This window comes from Rhodotorula graminis (assembly GCF_001329695.1).
Source record: "Rhodotorula graminis WP1 unplaced genomic scaffold RHOBAscaffold_1, whole genome shotgun sequence".
In the NCBI taxonomy this organism is placed as follows: Eukaryota; Fungi; Basidiomycota; class Microbotryomycetes; order Sporidiobolales; family Sporidiobolaceae; genus Rhodotorula; species Rhodotorula graminis.
In genome coordinates, this window is record NW_017264928.1 from 1,324,312 (window position 1) to 1,343,139 (window position 18,828).

An 18,828-nucleotide genomic window follows, 5' to 3' on the forward strand; every position below is an offset into this window, starting at 1 on the left:
GTGGGGGAGGGTGACGAGGGCGAGGGGCAAGGGCGGCCGGCTGCATGGCCACCGAGGGCTGGCAGTGCGAGAGGCGGGTGGGCTGCACTCTCGCCTGCTGGAGGTGGTTGGTGGTCGAGGGGCAAGAGGGCGCCGAGGCGGACGCGGGGGAGCTCGAGAGGGAGCGAGCGGGTCCGGAGGGCTCGAGAGCGTCGCCGTCGACAAGGGCACCGCGCTCGAGTCTCTCGTCGAGCACTGCGACTGCCGCTCGTACAGCTGCAGCAAAGCAAGAGCACGCCCACCACCTTGCACCGGCCTCTCTCGCCTCGATCGCCTCTGCACCGCTCCTTCCTCGTTCAAAAGAGGTCGACGCTGCCACGTGCTGGGCGATAATTGCACCTGGAGACCTCTCTACTCGCTGCAGACGACCACAAGCTCATCCCTTGAGCGCCGCCTTCAGAGTCTGCGCGCGAGGGAGGCGAGGGTGAGCAGGGAGGGACAAAGGGAAGGGCGAGGCCCGAGAGCGAGAGAAGGGACGCACCGCCTCCATCTGCTCAAAGTCTGCCGTGTCGACGCGCACGATGGGCTTGCCGAGCGCCTTGCGGATCGCCTCCATGTGCTCGAACGAGCGCCGGTCGTGCACGAAGTTGATCGAGACGCCCTGCCGTCCAAACCGGCCCGTTCGCCCTGCGCGTGCAACCCGTCGTCAGTGAGGGCGCCTCGACGAGCAAGAGAGAGAGAGAGAGAGAGAGAGAGAGAGGACGCACCGATGCGGTGCAGGTACGTCTCGGGGTCGGGTCGCCCTTGAGCGTCGAGCGGCAGGTCGTAGTTGACGACCATGTTGACCTGCGAGATGTCGATGCCGCGAGCGATGACGTTGGTCGTGATCAACACCTTGGTCTTGCCGTCGCGGAACGACTCCATGATGGCGTCGCGCTCGGTCGTCTCGAGCTTGCCGTGCAGCGACGTGACCTGGTGGCCCTCGGCCGTCATCCGTCGCGCGATCTCGTCGGCCGTGTCGCGGCGCTGCGGGCGCGACAGAGTACAGGGTCAGGATCGGTCTGCCTCGGAGGAGAGGGAGGCGGGCGCACCTTGACAAAGATGATCGACTGGCCGATCGTGAGGAGGTTGTACAGCTCGACGAGGACCTCGTACTTGTGCTCCTCGTTGTCGCAATCTGTGCGGGCGAGGTGTCAGAACGGACGACGACGCCGTGACGAGAAGACGAGGGACGAGGGACGCACCCATGAAGAACTGCTTGATGGCGTCGAGCGAGAGCTCCTCCTGCTTGAGCCGGATCTCGTTCGCTTGCGGCGCAAAGCGCACGGCGAACGTGCGGACGACGTCGGCAAACGTTGCCGAGAAGAGGACAATCTGCGGGTTCTTGGCCATCTTGGTGATGAGGCTGCGGGTCCGACAAGGGTGGTCAGTCCCGCTCGAGGAGGAGAGGGTCGAGGAACGAGGCGCGCACTTCTTGAGCGAGATGCTCTGGTCGCCCATCGAGCCCGACTCGAGCATGTTGTCGGCCTCGTCGAGGACGAACACCTTGACCTCTCGCAGGTCGAGAACGCGCGCCTTGGTCACCATCTGCGGGCGAAGAGCCTGGTTAGCCTCGTTCCCCTCCTTCCGGCCACCGACGCGAGGGAAACAGAAGACGCACGTCGATCATCGTTCCAGGCGTGCCGACGACGATCTGCTGCGTGAGCTTGGGCATGCCCTTCTGGACCGAGTCCTTGCCGGCGAAGAAGCACTCGACGGGCGTGTACTGGCCCATCTTTTGCACGACTTGGAGGATCTGGATCGCGAGCTCGCGCGAGGGGGCGATGCAGATGGCCTGCCGAGGGACGAGAGTCAGTGCGGAATGATGAGAGGCGGCGAGAGTGAGCGTACCTGGGGCGCCTTGAGGTCAAAGTCGACCCGCGAGAGCATGGTGAGCGCGAACGCCGCCGTCTTACCCGTGCCCGACTGCGACTGGCCGATCATGTTCCGCGCGCTGTGTGTGTGTGAGTCAGATCCAGACGGCGAGGGAGCACACCGAGCCGAGAGAGAAAGAGAGAGAGGGAGCGCACGGGTTCTGCAAGAGGAGCGGGAGGGCCTTCTCCTGGATCTTGGAAGGCTTGTGGAAGCCCATCTTGTAGACGCCCTTGAGGAGGTTGGGATGCAGGTTGAGGTCCTCGAACGACTTGGCCGAGAACAGGGGCGAGTTGGGGTCGGCTTGCTGGTCGGCGAGCGTGACCTGCGGCGAGCGGGGCGAGGGTGAGCTGCGACGTGCGCGAGACGATGCGGCGAGGTGGCGGACGCACCTGGACCTCGTTGGACAGGTTCTCGAGGAGCGCGGATGCTGTGCGGGGCGGGAGCGTCATTGAGTGGGCGGTGCAGGAGAGGGGAGAGAGGTGGGCGCACCTTGCGGCGCATCCTCCGATGGAGGCTCGTCTGCTTGTGGCTGCTGGTCATCTTGAGGTGGCTGTTGAGGCTCTGGCTGTGCCGAAGTCGAGGCTTGAGGCTCTGGGGTGCCCTGGTCGTTGGTGTCGACGGCTCCGAGCCTCGAGGCGAGCGACTGGACTGCGTCTGCGGGCGGGACTTGGGGGGTGAGCTAGGGCGCGAGGGCTAGAGTGAGGCAGCAGGCCGCACCTGAGGCCATGCTGGTCAGAGCGAGGTGCCGAGGTAGGTGAGAGCCGAACCCGAATCCTCATCTCCCTCCTCCTCATTTCAACCACCGCCTCGAGCCCTATCACCTCGTCCCGACCGATCAGCCCGCTCAACCGGGCCACGGCACTGGCTGCTCATGGTCAGGCCTGCTCGCCCGCCAGAACGAGGCCTCGCCGCCGCCTGGCCCTCTCGCTCTCTCGCTTCCGCCCGAGAGTGGATCCGCACCCGCTCCCACGAGCGCCTCCTCTTGGTCGGCACCCTCAAGGCCACCATCGCACTGTGCCTCCTCTGCATCCTCGCCTTCTCGACCAGGTCCGTCCTCCCCTCCCTCTCCTACCCGCCTCGAGCCGCGCTCACCTTGCCTCCTCGGTTTGCGCACCTCGGCCTCGTCTTCAAACAGGTCCGCCCTACCTCGATCCCCCTCGACTCAGAGCGTTCCAGGGCTGACACACACGGCCCGCCCGCAGCTTCGCCCGCCTCAACCCGTACCCTGTCACGCTCAACGGCGCCTTCCTCGTCGTCGTCGGCGGCTATCCTGGCGGCACCACCGGTCGATGCTTCCAGGCCTTGCTCCTCGGTACGGCCGGTCTCGGCGTCGGGTGCCTCGTGTACGCGATCCTCGGCGAGCTCGGTGCGTCCCTCTCTCCCCGACACCCTCTTCCCGCTTTGGCCGCACCTGACGTCCCTTCTCGCTCGTCGCAGCCGACTCGCCGACCGGTCAAGGGTTCGTCTTTGCGATCTGGGTCTATCTTGCGGCACTCGTCCGCTTCGGCGGGCCCAAGTACATCTCGTTCTACCTCGTGAGCCTCTCTCGACTCGCCTCGCCCGGACCTGGACCTCGTGCACTGACGCACTCGCTCGCCCACAGTACGGCGTTCTCTTCTCGTTCAACGGCATCTACGGCACGGTCGAGCAGGGCTATTTCGACCGCCGCTTCTTCCTCGCCAACTTCGAGGCGTACGCGTGGGGCATCGCCATTGCACTCGGCGTCAACGTCCTCGTGTGGCCCATGACGTCCGAGTCGGAGCTGCGCCGCCTCCTGGTCACGTCGCTCCAGCACGTCGCGACCCTCGCCCACCTGACCTGCAAGACGTACGCCCGCGAGCTCGACCGCGACGAGCTCGACGTGCGCCAGGTCCTCGTCAAGGAGCTGCGCAGCGACTACCTCGCCCTGTCGGCTCGCCTCGAGGAGACGTCGTACGAGGTCGTCCTGTCGAGCTGGAGCCTCCATGGTTACGCCCAAATGATCCGCGCCGTCCAAGGGCTTCAGCAGGCGCTCATCACGGCGTCGTCTGCCATGGACCTCATCTCTCAACTCGACCCCGAGGGCGTCAACAGCCGCCACCTCCTCGCCGAGGCCGAGACGACCCGCACCTTTGCCGACTTTCGCCACGGCATCGACCTCGTCATCGCCGAGATCGTCGACGAGCTCGTCGGCGCCAAGGGCGTCCCTGTCGAGCACGACCCGGCCCTCGACCAGGACTCGGCCGAGGCGCCGTCTGACCGTCAAGGCGGCAGCGTCGGCGAGCCCCAGGGCCCAACGCCCGCCGCCGACGCCGACGAGCGCCTCGGGCACGCGCTCCACACGACGCCGACGCCGTCGGCCGCGCAGGAGAAGGTCCTCACGGTCGCCGCACGGCTCAAGCGCGAGGTGCAGGAGTCCGAGGAGCGGCAGCGCCGCCTGCGAGGGCGCAACAGCAGCTCGCGCTCGGCGAGCGCGTCGCGCCCGGGCACGCCCAGGTCGACGCCGGCATCGGGCACGGCGACGCCGACTGGGTGGGCAGGAGCGAGCGTCGAGGAGCTCGAGGCGCACCTGTCGCGAGCGCGCAAGTCGTCGTCGTCGAGGACCCGCACCGAGGCCGAGCAACCCCTTCCCGGCGAGGAGGCGGTCCCGGAGAAGAACCCGGCGCGCACGACCGACCCGGAAAAGGCGACCGCGCCGGCCGACCGCCAAGGTGCCGTACCAGCTCGAGCCGGCGTCGTCGACATCTTCCGCAAGGCGTGGGACGCGTTCGCGCGAGCGCAGCAGACGGCGCTCGTGTCGCTCATCAAGGACGGCGCGCTCGAGGTCGACGACGTCCTGCGCATCGAGAGCGGCATGCCGAGCATCAAGGAGCAGTACGCGCACCGCCTCCCCAAGGCGTGGACGTCGTCGCTCATCGCCCAGACGCCGCTCGCCCGCCTGCGATCGCGCGGCGACACCCTGTCCAACGTCGGCGCTGGCGGTGCCGGCGACGACGACAACGACGACGACGACGACGATGCGGCCGACGAGGTGCCCTGCTCCGAGGCCCTCACGAAGAGCTACTCGCTCCTCTTTGGCCTCGGGCAGCTCACCGAGGAGCTCGCGACGCTGCACGACATCGTCGTCGCGCGCCAGCCGCACCGCCGCGTGCGCTTCTTCATCGTCCAGATGGTCGTCGACTCGGTCCGCCAGCTGTTCCGCCCGCGTGACGGCATGAAGCTCCAGGAGGCGCTCGCCGTCCTGCACGGCAAGGAGTACAAGCCCGAGGAGAAGTCGCGCCTTTCCTACCTCGTCCGGGCCGAGCGGTGGTTCTGGGGCCAGCGGTCGCTGTACGCCCTCAAGGTGGCCATGGGCGCGACCATCTACACCTTGTTCGCCCTCGCGCCGACGCTCCAGACGCACGTCTTTCTCCCGTTCGGCCAGGTGTCGGCCCTCATCACCGTCATCGTCGCCATCGCGCCGACGCTCGGCGGCACCCTGTCGACCTGGCTCCTCCAGATCTCGGGCACGGGCGCAGGCGCCCTCGTCGGGCTCGTCGTTCTCGAGATCTTCCGCAACGTCGGCGGCTACGACTACAACCCGTACGTCCTACTCTCGTCCCCTTTCCCGTGCGAGTGCCCGAGCGAGCGAGACCCTGACATTTGCCCTCTCGCAGGTTCGGCATCGTCGCGCTTGGGTCGCTCTGGTTCGCCTTCTCTTCGTACAAGTTCCTGCGGTACCCGGCCAAGTACACGCAGTCGCTCCTGTACGTGACCGGCTTTGGCGGCATCTGCCTCCAGGAGTTTGTCTACAACGACACCCCGGGCGAGACGCGCCGCTTCGACAGCCCGGGCCTGCGCTTCGGTGCGTCACCCTTCCCTCCTCTCTCCTTTCCTCAATCCCTGACAACGTCCTCTACACGCAGGCTACACGATCGCGTCGCTCGCCATCTCGATGGGCATCTCGGCGGCGTTCCAGCTCCTCATCTTTCGCCAGCCCGCCCGTCACCGCCTGCGCATCCAGCTCGCCGAGGTCATGTTCGCCCTGTCGGCGTACAACTCGCTCCTCCAGGCCTACGTCAACCTCGTCGCACCGGCCGACGAGGCGCCCGTGCCGCCGCAAGACGCTCTCGCCCAGGTGCAGCGCGACCTCATCAAGCGCGAGGGCAAGGTCCAGAGCATGATCCTCGCGCTCGCGCCCACCTTCGAGTTTGCCAAGGTCGAGCCTAAATGGTGGGCTCCTTTCCAGGGCGAGCGTGCGTCCACATCTCCCTCGTCCTCCTCTTTCTCGTCGAGCCGGTCCTGATTCTCTCCTCTCCTCCTCTCGGTCTCCTTCCTTCCTCCCCGCCCTCGCTCTCGATCCTTCTCGGACCCCCTGCAGTCCTCCTTCGCATCATCCGCAGCCAGCAAATCATCCTCGACCGTTTGCGCGAGGCGAGAACGGCGGTCGGCTTGCGCGGCTTCAACGAGACGGTCCACCGAGATTTCGCCAACGTGCTGTTCCCGTACGTCCCGCATGCTCTCTCTCTTCAGGAGGCCGAGAGCCGCAGCCGAGCCCGCCCTGACCCGCGTCGTCCGTGCGCAGGTACCGCCTCCACTCGCAGCGCCTCGCTCGCACCCTCTTCTACCTCGGCGCGACCTCGTTACTCGCCAAAACGCAGCTCGCCCGCGACGTCCCGTCGTCCAAGCCTACGTGGGCCTCGTTCGAGCGCGACGCGCTCGTCCTGAGCCGGAGAATGAGCAAGCTTCCTCGCGGCGAGGAGGAGCTCAAGCGGCCCGGCTTCTTGCGCTACTGGTTCTACCTCGTCAGCCTCGGCTCAGTCAGCAGCGAGCTCGAGGAGCTCGAGAAGCACCTCGGCGACGTGAGTCGGCATCTCTCTCCCCCTCCCTCCTCATCGTCGTCGCCCTCGCCCCGACTCCTCCTGACCTCCTTCCCCCTGCCTCTGCCACAGCTGTTCGGCGACCCCGACGTGTCCAACCCGTACATATCATAGACTTGTCGCCTCTGCGGCCCCTCTCGTCTCGCCGTCTACCGTGCCGCGTCGACGTCGTCGGTGCCCTCGCGCGCTCGAACCCTTGTTGTCCTCCCTCCTCTTTGCGCATCTTTTCCACCTTCTGTAGATCTGTTTAGACGTCGTTGACAAGCACATGAGCCTCGTATCGCACCCTACGCCGCTCTCGATAATTCCCCCACCTCGAGAGAGAGAGCACGGACGAGACTTCGGCTCATCAGCTCCCTGCTCCTCCTCCATCGCTGCACCCACTGCCCCGCTCTGCACCATGGGCCGCACCAAGCAGCGCAGCAAGAAGGCCTCCAAGGCTGAGCTGCACGCCACCACGCCCGCCCCCTCGACGTCGGCGCAACCACCGGCCAGCGTCACGGTCGAGGACCTGCTCGTTCAGAGCTCAGAGCTCATCGCCTCGCTCCAGTACGAGTCGGCCAAGCAGCACTGCCTCAGCGCCATCGAGCTCGCCACTCGCGAGGCCCAGGAGCGGCCGAGCGAGACCGACCCGCGCATGCTCCGCGACGCCCTCGAGATCCTCGGCACCATCGAGCTGGAGCTGGGAGAGGTCGACGAGGCTCGCGAGGTGCGTCCCAGGATCCTCTTCATCCTCTCTCACCTCGAGCGCATGTCCTGACCGCCTCGCCCAACTGCAGCACTTCAACCTCAGCATCCAGCTCGCCTCTTCCCTCCCCGATCCTTCCCCCGCACCGCACCTGTACCTCGCCCAGCTCGCCCAGTCTCCTCAAGAGTCGCTCACCTACTTCGGCAGCGCGCTCGCCATCTTCCAGGCCAAGCTCGCGGCGCTCGAGCAGGCCAAGCTGGGCGGCGACGGTGGGGCGGGCACGGTCGACGACGCCGAGGACGAGGGCGAGATCAGGAGGAGCGCAAGTCGGGCCCTCGTCGGTATGACGGAGCTGTACCTGACGGACCTCTGGTGCGTCGAGCCTCTTCCTCTCCCTGCCTGTCTCTTCGTCGTGCCCTGCACGGCCTCTCACTGACTGCTTCTACTCACGGCGACCACAGCTTCGAGCCCGAGGCAGAGCAGAGTTGCGAGACGTTCTTGGCGCAGGCCGCCGAGATGGACCCGACCGATCCCGAGGTGTATCAGGTGCGCCCGCCGCCGTTTCGCTCCTCCTCGAGGAGGCATGCTCACAGCCTTCCTTTTCTGCAGACGCTGGCGTCGGTGCGCCTTAGTCAGCAGCGCGAGGAGGACGCCAAGACAGCTCTGACGCAGGGCTGGGAGCTGTGGAGGAACTTGGAGCCTGGTGCGTCGCGCTGTCCCCCGCCTCCTCCCGCCTCTTCCCCCACCTGACCTCTTTCGCGCCCGCAGAATCGCCCACATTCCCTCCCGCCGCCTCTCGTCTCACCTGCGCCAAGCTGTTCCTCGAGCTCGGCGTGCACGTCAGCGCTCTCGAGGTCCTGCACCAGCTCGAGGGCGAGGACGACGAGAACCCCGAGGTGTGGTACTTGAGCGGGTGGGCCTGGTGGCTGCTCGGCGAGTCGCGAGGGGACAAGGCGGCTGTCGGCGAGGACGAGGAGAGCCAGGCCGAGTGCTGGGGCGAGGCCAAGCTGTGCCTGCAGAACTACCTGACGGTTCGTCCTGCGTTTTCTCCTCCTCTTCCTCCTCTCTCTCGGGCGCTTTCGCGTCTGACACTCTCCCTCTCCTTTACAGCTGGAAGAGCGCGACCCGAGCGGCACCGACGCCGACCAGATGGCGCACGTCAAGGAGCTTCTCGGCAAGCTCGATGCGGCGGGCGTCGTCGCGAGCGCAGGAGCAGCCGAGGGCGACGCAGAGTGGGAGGACGCGAGCGAGGACGAGGCGATGGAGGAGTGACTTGGAATGACACGCCGCTCCTCTCTCTCGCTCTCGGAACGATGCTGGCGCGTGCTCGAGGCTCAGAAAGCTCGAGAGCCTGTGAGCTGTTAGGCGCAACCTTCTCTCGGTGCAGCCCTCTCTCGATACCGAGGCGTACACACCGTGCGGAAAGAAACATTCGGAGGCGTCTGAGAGGTCGGCGCGAGGTGCACGAGGCGAGAGCGAGGCGAAGAGAGCTTTCCACGACTTGAGAAGGTTGCTCGCGAACCGGTAAATGCACGTCTAGACATGGCACGACAAGAGGAGAGGGGGAACAGGACGAGGAACGACTAGATTGATGTCACGGACAACAACACGTAGAGAGGACAAGAGTATAAGAGAGGAGGGAGTGAAAGAAGAGGGCGAGAAAGGGCCTCGACGCGGCCGACAGACGAACGAAAGAGGAACGCCCAGCCGCCCGACGAGAGAATCCTGCACGACCGGTACCACCTGGCTCTTTTCTACCCGCTGCGTGCGCAGGCGGGCCGGTTTTAGGCACCTCGTCGTCGGACTTGGTGGACGACGAGCGAGGTGCCCCGGAGAGGCATCAGGTTCACGGTCACCTCGACTCTGCCGGTCTCCCTCAGTGGGCAGACCGCCGCACACGGCCGGAATGGTCATCGGTGATCGTGTGCGCGACGAGTCGAGGTGCGGTAGCGCAGAACCGCTCGGCTCGGCGGCGGGCGAGCTCTGTCGCTGTCGATCGACGTTGGCGAGTCCAGTTCTGCGAGGAGGGGAGCACGATGGCGCGTAGGAAGACAGGTAAAGGGTGAAGGAGAGGGAAGAGAGCTGTGTGGAGGAAGAGGAGACCGGGAAGGGTCAGATCGAGTGCTCGAGGACCGAGCGCGAGGACGACGAGCGCCGCGAGAGGGAGAGAGAGAGAGAGAGGCGACGCACCACTATGTAAAAGATAAAGAGGCTGCTAAAGGTCGACGGGTATCTGTGAGGGAGAAGGAAGAGAGAGTCAGTACGACGCGAAGCGCAAAAGGGAGGAGGACAAGGGGGAGAGGGACAGCGCGACGCACATACTGATGGTCGAGAGCTCCTTTTCGACGTGGCGAGGTAGAAGACGACGCTCTAGAGCTCGTCGGACTTGTCCTCGACCATGTTGACGAGCTTGAGCGACGAGAGGCAGTCGGTGACCTGTGAGAGGTACGGGGGTCAGTCGGCGGGCGAGGCGCAGAGCGAGAGAGAGAGAGAGAGAGAGAGAGAGAGAGAGAGAGAGAGAGAGAGGTGGACGTACGTGCATGAGGTAGCTCACCGGCGCCGAGCCCTCGAAGGCCGTGAAGCGGGCCCAGTCGCGGCCCCGGAGCGAGAGCTTGGACAGCGCGACGTTGTTGATGATGCGGGGGTAGTCGCCGGAGCGGACGACTGCAGGCAATCAAGAGTTTCTGTCAGTGTGGCGTCGAGGACAAGGGGCGGGCGAAGAAGGAGGAAGAGGAGGAAGGGAGGACGCACCGAGCCTCGCGACCATGGCCTCGTTGAGCTGGCAGTCGCCCTTGCCCTGGTAGACCCAGGCACCGTCGACGAGCTTGTACAGCTTCGAGCACGAGAAGAGGTCGAAGTACTTGTCGTCCTCGGCGTGCGGCGGCGTGACCGGGACGACGACGGGCTCGAGCGGCGGGGCGACCTCGGCCGGCTGGGCGTCCTCGACGGCGGCGACGATCTCGCGCGGGGCGAGCGTGAGGAAGGTCGACGGCGACGTCGGGCTGAGCTTGACGAGGCCCGAGGCCTCGAAGTAGGCCGCGAACGAGGTCGGCTCGACCGTGAGGCTGCGCTGCGTCGAGAACGCGGGCCCGACGGCGGCGGCGGCGGCAAACGGCGTCGACGAGCCGTAGATGGTGTCCGACGAGGTCGCGGCGAACGCCTTGCCCGCGAACAACGACTTGACGCGCGGCTTGGGCGTGTCGCGGTCCTGGTCGACGACCTTGGGCGACGCCGACGAGCGCTCGCTCGCGTCCTCGAGGCCCGCGATCGTCGTCTTGGCGCTGTCGGTCCACCACGAGACGACGAACTTGTTGCCGAGGACGGGCGTCGGGCCGGCGCGGTCGGGGAGGGCGAGGAGGGTCGCCGTGAGGGCCGTCTCGACCGCGGCGTTCATGATGGCCGTGAGGACCTTCTCGAGCACGCCGTTGACGCTGACGCCGGTGTGGGTGACCGTTCTGCTGGTCGTAGCGGCGGCGAGGCTCTTGCGCAGCCGGACAACCTTGCGCTGGCCGAGGACGACGGCCTTGTCGTCGGTCGCGGCGGTCGAGGCGAGTGCGGCGAGCACGTTCGAGCTGATCATGCTCGCGCGCTCGTCGAGGTTGAGGGCCATCTTGCGCATCGAGATGCTGCAGGGGTGGACGAGGGGAGGTGGGGTTTGGGTCAGTTTCGGGGCGATTTCGGGAGCGCAGAAGGAGGATGAGGAAGCGCGTGAAAAGAGGACGCACGTCTGGCGCTTCTTGAACGTCGACGCGACGTCGTTGGCGATGTTGGCGATGCGGTTGTCGTCGTCGTCGTCGTCGGCGGCCGTGCGCTTGCGGACGAGCGGCGTCGGCGAGGGCGAGGCGGCGGCCGACTCGCGACGGGCGAGGGCGACCTTCTTGGCGAGCTCCTTCTTGCCGGCCTTGACGAGCGCCTTCTTGATGCGCGCGTCGAGGAGGCGCTCGGCCTTGGCGAGCTTGTGGGCCTTGCGAGCGAGGCGGATGGCGAGGCGGCGCTCGCGGCGCCTCGGGTACGGCTCGCCGGAGAGGTCGATGGGGAGGCGGCGAGAGACCATCTCGGTCGACTGGTGGGTGCGAGCGAAGAGTGTGTGTGTGTGAGGAAGAGAGAGAGCGTAGGGTCCGCGAAGGAGGGAGGGAGGAGGAGGGAGGCGTGAAGAGAGAGAGAAAGAGAGAGGGCGGACGGCGGAGCAAGCTTTTATAGAGCAGCGCGCAGCCTCGTAGTGGGCAAATGTGACGGTGGACGCGTCGCTGCAGGCTCCCGCCACACGGGAGTGCGCCCGTCCCGCGTACGCGTCGACGGCTCGCTCGTGAAAGCGCGCACGAGCGGTGACCGTCCCGCCACCTCGTTCTCGGACGCGCCGAGCAGAGCCACGTCACGCTCGCGTCGCTCAGGGACGCCGACGAGTGTCACACGACGCGAAGCTGGGTCGCAGCTGCCGTGGGAGGTCGACGAGACGAGGGGGAAATGGCGGGCGGGCGGGAGCGGGCGATGTGACGGCGGTACTGCGATCCAGCTCGAGTACTTCGAGTTTTGTGACGAGAGCTTTCGATCGCTGTCGCCATCTGGACCGACCGGCGTACGGCGGCATCGAGGTGCCGACCGTGTTGAGGACGAGGATCACGGGCGAGCGTGGTCGACCTGGGGGAGGGCGGCGAGCAGGCAGGACCAGCCGTGGCCCTGCGAGAGCTGTCGTGCGAGCGGGCACGGTCAAGTGCACGGGACGGAGCCGAGAGCGGGGGAGGTGAAGAGCCGAGCCGAAGGTGGGAGGACGACGCGACGACGACGACGATGGCGACGGTCGAGCAACACCGACCTCGCCTCGTCGCACCGTGGAGCCAGGGCACGCTCTGTGCCGTGCAGCACCACCACCAGCACCACGCTCACCGCCCTCGTGCTCGCCTCGTCGCCCTTCCCCTCTCTCCCTTGTCCTCATCGCCTCCGCCTCCCCGCTCACCCCTCCCGGCCCGCCTCGCCAACGCCAGACCTCGAGCACCGCACCCGACGCGCCATGAGCCTGTTCAAGAAGAAGGGCACCGCCCGCAAGCTCAGCTTCAGCCCCGATCCCTCGTCGTCGTCCCCCTCCTCCTCCGCCGCCCTTGATGCGGCTGGCCCACACCTCGCCTCGCCGCCTCCCTCGCCCTACGAGCCGTCCCTCCACATCGACGACTTTGGTCGGCCCGTCACCCAGCCCGCGTTCGCCGCCGCCGCCGCAGGAGGAGGCGCCAGCCCGCGATTCGGCGACGGCTACGGCGTCGGCGACGACCTCGACACGGCCCAGCCCGCCGAGATGCAGCTCTTGTACGGCTACACGCCCATCGCCACCACGCTCGAGCTCTCCATCGTCAAGGTCGACAAGGTCGTCGCCGCGTGCGCCGACGAGATCCGCCGCCGTGAGTGCATCCCGCATGTGGGGGACGAGGCCTCTTTCCGCTCGTGCAGCTCGCTCACATCTTTGTCTCCCGCCTGCAGGAGGACTCGACACGCCCCTCATCATGTCGAGCATGGCCCTCGACATCTCGCTCGACGGCGTCTGCTCCCTCATCCGCTCGTACCTCGACGACTCGGTCGACTGGGCTCGAGGTGCGTCCTCCTTCCCGTGCCCACGTCTGTCCCAGGGTCGAGACTGACTCTCATGACACGCAGATCTTGGCTTGGCGCACCCGCTCTCGGTCGGCGCCTTCATGAAGTGGGCCTTGGCCCGACTCGTCAACGAGCGCGGTCGGCGAGGGTTCCTGTCGGCGGCCGCGTACGAGGCGTTCCGATCCGCAGAACGAGGTGCGCACCCTCCTCCTCTCTCTCCTCCTGTATCAGAGCCCTGACTGTGCGACTGTGTCCAGCCAGCAACTATTCGCCGACGTCGTGCACGCGGCACCTCATCTCGTCCCTGCCCCCGTCCAACGGTCGGCTCCTGTGCGTCCCACTTTCTCTGCCTCTCTCGTCGCGAGTACTCCTTCCACAGCTCCGACCGACACTCTCACACCGACAGCACCAACCTCCTGTCGCTCTTCTCGAGCATCGCCGCGCACAGCGCCGCCAACGGCATGCCCCCGAGGAAACTCGCCTCGCTCTTCTCGCCCTACGTGTTCGGCCTCGCCGACGACCGCAGCTTTGACGAGACGTACCGCGAGTGGCAGCGCGCGACCGACGCCCTCGAGCACATCCTCCTCGCCTTCATCCGCGACCAGCAGGCCCAGGGCCAGCTCCCGACCTTCCTCGAGCGCTACGTCGCCGGCTACCCGGACATGCTCAACGTGTCGTACTCGGGCGCGCCGCCAAAGGTCCCGGCGGGCGCGAGGATCGAGGAGGTGACGCGGGTCAAGCGCGTGACGAGATTCCACACGGTCAACCTCATCAAGCAGGGCGCGAGGTGCGTCGCCTCCCTCTCTCTCTCCTCCCTGCCCGACCCCGATATTGACTCGGTCATCTCTGCAGCTGGGACGTCCCGCACTCGAACGACTGGCAGCTCTTCTTCTCGCCGGGCGCGTCGCTGTCCGCCTCGACCTCGTCGACCGCATCCACCTCGGCCTCGTCCCCCGACCGACCCGTCTACACGCCGTCGTACCGCCACCTCCTCAACATTCGCTCGTCGGCGGCGCACGGCCTGGTCGACGACGACGACGAGGGCGAGCTGCAGCGGCATAAGACGGCCGTCGAGAAGGACTGGGCCAAGTTCGGCGAGATCGGCTTCTCGGACGTCGACGAGAAGAAGCTCGAGTTCGACTTGACCGAGGGCGAGCGCGAGGCGTTCAAGCGCAAGCGGGACACGATGGACTGGGTGCGTCTCGACTGTTCTCCCTGCCCCTCACCTTCTCTCTTTCGGGGACCCCAGCTCACTCACCCTCTCTCGTTCTCGCTCGCAGAGCACCTTCGAGTCGGCGGGCTTCCAGCACGAGATGTTCGCGCCGGGCCACCTCGTCTTCCACCACACGCTCAAGCACCAGCTCGCGACGTGGCCCTCGTCGGCCAAGGTCCTCGACCAACGCCTGCGTCAAGCCGAGCAGGCCCTGCCGGCCTTCCCGTACGACACGACGCCTCGAGAAGAGGGCCGCATCACGGTCGACGCGGGCTTTTTCGAGGCGTGGGCCGACGTGCTCGTCGGCGGCGGGTGGGCCAAGGACGAGCTCAAGGAGAGCAGCTGGGCGCTCGTCCAGTGGAAGGCGCGGCCTCGGGACGGTACGGTGCCGGTGAGGGCGGGTGCAGGAGCAGGAGGGGACCCGAGGATCGAGGAGAGGTGGGTGCTCGTCGAGGAGTTTGTGCCGCGCGAGTATCGGGACGCCCTTCTCGCCGACCCCAAGGTGCGCCCGGCTGTCCTCGCGGTCTGTCTCCTTCCAGAAAGAGCGACACACTGACAGTCGGGTGAGCTCGTGCAGGTCAAGCTCAAGGAGAGCCGGCGCATCTCGTTCATGCGCGCCGTCCGCCGGCGCGGCTCGTTCGTCAAGGACCCTTCCTCGACCTCGTCGCCTACCCCTGACGCCAAACCCGTCTCGTCCTCGTCCCACTTCCTCGCTGCGCCTCTCTCGTCCTCGCAGTCGCGGCGAGAACCGACCCTGCGCCCCATCGACGAGGCCATCTTCGACCCGAAGAACGACGTCGAGACGAAGCTCATGTCGCTGTCGGACGTGCACCTCGCGCCGCGGGCGACCGGCGCGACGTCTCGCTATGCCCCGTCGACGTCGTACGCGCCTTCGGTCGTCTCGACCGCTCGAGCCGCAGACGGGCACTCGTCGACCATCTTCGGCCGCGACGGCGCGTCGGTCGAGCAGCCGCACCAGTCGACCCGTGCGTCTCCTGTACCGCACAGCGGCGAGCACGACGATCTCGGCGCGCGACTCGGTCCGCGACTCGGCTCGCCGAGCGCGAGCGCGAGCCCGTACGGCGCTCGAGTGGCCCCGCAGCAGGCGCCAGCGCCGACGGGCAGCGCGAGCCCGTTCGCCGCCGCACCAGTCGGGTACAGCAAGCCGGACAAGAAGGAGAAGGGCGGGTTCCTCAAGCGCATGAACACCAAGAAGGTCGCCGAGGGCATGAACCGCCTCTGGCGCGGGCCCAACGGCACAGCGGCGCCGAGCGACCGGTCGCCGCCAGCAGCTGCGCCAGTTCTCGCGTCGAGCGCGCCTTACCCGACATACGGTGGCGCCGGGGCGATCGGCGCCGCCTCTTCTGCCTCGCCCGTTCCTGCGCTCGCACCTCCTGCACCTCCAGCAGCGCCGCAGCCGGCCGCGCCGCAGCTCGAGCACGGCCACTCGTACTCGGTCCCGCTACCCGGAGCTCCACTCGCCCTCGCCCCTGTCGCCGCTCGCCCGTCCGGTTCGTCGCCGCTCGCGACGGCCGGCGACGACGCCTCGCCCTACCTGTCGCCGTCAGCCGGCGCCACTTCGTCGCCGTTCGACAACGGCTACCGCCAGTCGATCCAGTCGACGGCCTCGGGCAACCCGTACGACGGCCTTGACGACACGGACGCGAGCGTCGGCGGGACCGAGACCGAGGCCGACGTCGACGGCGCCGAGGTCGGCGAGGTCCTCTTTCGTGGGTCGAGGTCGTTCCCAGACGGGCTCGACGACGTCGCCGAGGGCCGCAGACCGAGTGTGACGAGCGTCGACACGGTGCAGCATGCGCAACCGCAGCCGCAAACCCGCACGCTGTCCACCAGTGCTCGACTCGCGCCCGCCGCCCAGTTCGCGAGCCCGCCGCGGCACGCCTCGCTCCCCGACTCGCCCAAGCCTGATGCAGACGCTCCTGTGCGTCCCCCTCGTCCTCTCGTTCCTATGTCTCTCTCGCAGTTGCCGACCTGCTCGTTCGCCCGCAGTACGACCCGCACGACTCGCGCTTCCCCTCGGCGCGCTACGCGTCGGGCACGTCGCAGCTCACGCAGCGCGTTGCGGGCATCGTCGGCCTGTACGAGCAGCGTGACCGCGAGGCTGTCGCGCACGGCTCGCCGCCTCAAGGAGGGGAGGACGTGCGCCTGACCCAGTTCGGGTTCGGCGAGGGGGCAGCGCCGACGCGGGCGTAGTCGCTGGAGACCCCCCGAGCTTTATAGACCCTCTCTCTATCCTCTGAACACCTTTTTTGGCGCTGCTGCGGTGCCTCCTCGTCGTCTCGCGAGTCGCGCTCGAGCCGTCGTCTCGAGCCAGAAAGGCGGGTCTCTCTCGCTCAAGCGCCTCTCGGGTCAGAGTGCAAAGTTGCACAGCTGCGAGGAAAGTACAGGCACAGACCGCTACGAGCTCGGCGAGAACCAGACTCGGCGAGCCAAAGCCGGCACCTCGTCGCGTCGTCGTCTCGCTCAGCTCTGCCCGCCTCGTCGACCAGCTCGTCAAAGCCCCAGCTGCTCGGCCCTGCCAACTCAGGAGACCTCTCTCTGCCCCGACAAGCCCGTGCTACAACCGGTACGCGTCGCCCGTTTCTCCAGACGAGTCGTCTCGAAGGTGTGCGAGATGAGGTTGGAGGACGGCTTCTCTCCCCCGATGGCGGCCCAGGAAGGTCGGGAAGGAGCAGGGCCGGAACTTGGGTGGTTCAGGAGCATGTTCTGGGTCCCTACGATACCGCCAGCTGACCCCTCGCCGCCCAGCAGCCATGGCTCCCTTTGAACCTGCCGCCGCGCCCACGACCAGGCTGTGCGTCCCTCCTGATCCTCTACTACTAAGTGGTACTGATATTTGTGCTCACCTGTGCAGCTACGACCCGACGAGCGCGTGGAACGGGTGGGTCAGCGTCGACGACCAGCCAGTCGAGATCTACCGCGTCGAGCACAAGGACCGCAAGAGCACGTGCTACATCGAGGCGCGCGACGGCAAGGAGTTTGTCGTGAACTTTGGGCCCCGCTTGGCCGGCGGGACCGATCTCGCCGTGTACGCCGTCATCGACGGCTCGCGGTGCGTCCTACTCTCTCCTCCTCGTCGTTCCGAGTTCCGGTCACCAGAGGTCGAGCATGCGCCTCGGCCGACTCACGGCAGCGACAACTAGACTGAACTGCGTCCTGTGCCCGCAGCGTCGAAGGCCTCTCGCTGACGAGGGCGCGCGGCACCCTCCCGCACAAGTTCATCGGCGCGCGCATCTCGAGCACGACGATCCGCCCTTTCCAGTTTGCGCACATTGCGCTCACGGACGACGCCGACGAGGCGTGCCAGACCGAGTCGGTCGTCAAGAACCTCGGCACGATCCAGCTCGAGGTCTACCGCACGCGCATCCTCGGCAAGGTGCCGAACCACGAGCAGTACGACAGCTTCGAGCAGCCGGTGCGTCGGCCTACCTCTCCGACACTCTCTATCACCGAGCCTGACTGACTTTGTCCCTCCCGTGCGTCTTGCAGGTCGTCGACGAGAAGTCGAAGAAGGCGACCATGTCGCACTCGACGGCGTGCGTCCCAGCCCCCTCACCCTCTCTTCGACCAATCTTGTCGCAGAACTGACGTTCACATTCTGGTGCAGGTACGGCGCAGCCAAGACGAGCGTCTCCTCTGGCCAGGCCGACTCGGTCGACTGGATCGACCGGCTCGGCTCGCCGTTCTGGACGCTCGAGTTCAAGTACCGGTCGCGCGCTCTGCTCGAGCTCGAGGACATCGTCAAGCGTGCGTCCCCTCTCTCTCTCCAGCCGTGTCCCGACGACGGACGTGCCGACTCGTCTCGTCCCCCTCGCAGCCGTCGTCGAACCCTCGCCTCCTCCCGCCAACGCTCGCGCCACGTCCGCCTCGACCTCGGCGTCCGGCTCCGGCTCGCCCGTCGTCAGGGACAAGATGCGCAAGGCGACGGCCATCTCGATCTCGGACAGCGACGGCGACGACGACCTGCGCGCCAAGGTCGCCCGCCTCGAGGCCGAGGTCGGGCAGCTGAGAGGAGGAGGAGGGGCGGGCGGCGTTAAGCGCGAGAAGGAGGACGTCAAGCCCGAGGTCGAGGGCGAGCGCATCGGCAAGACGAGCGAGGACGAGAAGGGCAGGACGGTCATCGACCTGCTCGACGAGGACGACGACTGAGGGAGGCGGTCCTCGCGGTGTGCGCTTCTGTCTGTGGTGCGCCTCGCTCTCTCTCTCTCACCTCCTCCCCTTCTTTCCTTCTGAGTTCCCTGATACTGACCGGCGCGTTCCACCCTGGCAGGTCTTTCGGGTTCTCTTTCCGCCTCGCTCCTCGTCGTCGTTCCCTTGTTGTTCCCTCTTCGCCTTTCGCCCTCCCTCCCTCCCTCGCTCTTTTGCTCAGCGTACTCCCTCGCAAACCATTCGCAATGTTTACCTTTCTGCAGTACCTCGAGAGACCGAGCATGCCGTGCGCAGGATCCCGCTCCGCACAGACCCTCGCGAGGCTGCGCCCTCGAACGACCTCTCTCGGCGCCACGGCGAGCTGCGAGAGAGTTCGATTGCCCGCGTACGTTCTTCCGGTGCGTCCGCGGGTCCGTCGTCGCCGCGGAACGTCCGTTCGGCGGTGC

At 67.0% G+C, this 18,828-nt stretch overlaps 6 protein-coding genes across 6 annotated transcripts; 4 read left to right on the forward strand and 2 right to left on the reverse strand.

The window, feature by feature from the left end:
* Positions 1–341: 341 nt before the first annotated feature.
* Positions 342–2,640, reverse strand: RHOBADRAFT_23351 (uncharacterized protein). Its single transcript, XM_018412597.1, has 12 exons — positions 2,611–2,640; positions 2,383–2,547; positions 2,283–2,320; positions 2,049–2,215; positions 1,870–1,972; positions 1,640–1,813; positions 1,451–1,566; positions 1,224–1,384; positions 1,071–1,156; positions 747–1,005; positions 521–666; positions 342–442 (listed from the first exon to the last, which is right to left on the reverse strand). Exons 1-12 carry the CDS (start codon positions 2,618–2,620, stop codon positions 416–418), a joined length of 1,452 nt encoding a protein of 483 aa, XP_018274390.1. The 5' UTR covers positions 2,621–2,640; the 3' UTR covers positions 342–415.
* A 124-nt stretch (positions 2,641–2,764) lies between these two features.
* On the forward strand, positions 2,765–7,015 carry RHOBADRAFT_50819 (uncharacterized protein; the record flags this gene model as incomplete). The annotated part of the gene is made up of 9 exons (XM_018415512.1): positions 2,765–2,940; positions 3,096–3,259; positions 3,331–3,428; positions 3,497–5,454; positions 5,529–5,716; positions 5,778–6,107; positions 6,233–6,356; positions 6,437–6,713; positions 6,806–7,015. The coding sequence occupies 9 exons, from the start codon at positions 2,765–2,767 to the stop codon at positions 6,980–6,982; spliced, it is 3,492 nt and encodes a 1,163-aa protein (XP_018274391.1). The 3' UTR covers positions 6,983–7,015.
* A 711-nt stretch (positions 7,016–7,726) lies between these two features.
* RHOBADRAFT_64376 (uncharacterized protein) lies at positions 7,727–8,719 on the forward strand. Its single transcript, XM_018418476.1, has 5 exons — positions 7,727–7,791; positions 7,881–7,965; positions 8,029–8,122; positions 8,188–8,450; positions 8,530–8,719. Exons 1-5 carry the CDS (start codon positions 7,763–7,765, stop codon positions 8,689–8,691), a joined length of 633 nt encoding a protein of 210 aa, XP_018274392.1. The 5' UTR covers positions 7,727–7,762; the 3' UTR covers positions 8,692–8,719.
* A 1,070-nt stretch (positions 8,720–9,789) lies between these two features.
* Positions 9,790–11,473, reverse strand: RHOBADRAFT_40890 (uncharacterized protein; the record flags this gene model as incomplete). Its single annotated transcript, XM_018413786.1, has 4 exons — positions 9,790–9,855; positions 9,956–10,083; positions 10,171–11,045; positions 11,145–11,473. 4 exons carry the CDS (start codon positions 11,471–11,473, stop codon positions 9,790–9,792), a joined length of 1,398 nt encoding a protein of 465 aa, XP_018274393.1.
* A 954-nt stretch (positions 11,474–12,427) lies between these two features.
* Positions 12,428–16,426, forward strand: RHOBADRAFT_50821 (uncharacterized protein; the record flags this gene model as incomplete). Its single annotated transcript, XM_018415513.1, has 9 exons — positions 12,428–12,809; positions 12,889–12,999; positions 13,063–13,194; positions 13,257–13,329; positions 13,406–13,786; positions 13,852–14,194; positions 14,280–14,714; positions 14,790–16,154; positions 16,223–16,426. The coding sequence occupies 9 exons, from the start codon at positions 12,428–12,430 to the stop codon at positions 16,424–16,426; spliced, it is 3,426 nt and encodes a 1,141-aa protein (XP_018274394.1).
* Positions 16,427–16,983: 557 nt separating this feature from the next.
* RHOBADRAFT_50822 (uncharacterized protein) lies at positions 16,984–18,646 on the forward strand (the record flags this gene model as incomplete). The annotated part of the gene is made up of 7 exons (XM_018415514.1): positions 16,984–17,027; positions 17,088–17,285; positions 17,402–17,648; positions 17,723–17,769; positions 17,841–17,980; positions 18,051–18,418; positions 18,504–18,646. The coding sequence occupies 6 exons, from the start codon at positions 16,987–16,989 to the stop codon at positions 18,380–18,382; spliced, it is 1,005 nt and encodes a 334-aa protein (XP_018274395.1). The 3' UTR covers positions 18,383–18,418; positions 18,504–18,646.
* Positions 18,647–18,828: the final 182 nt, after the last annotated feature.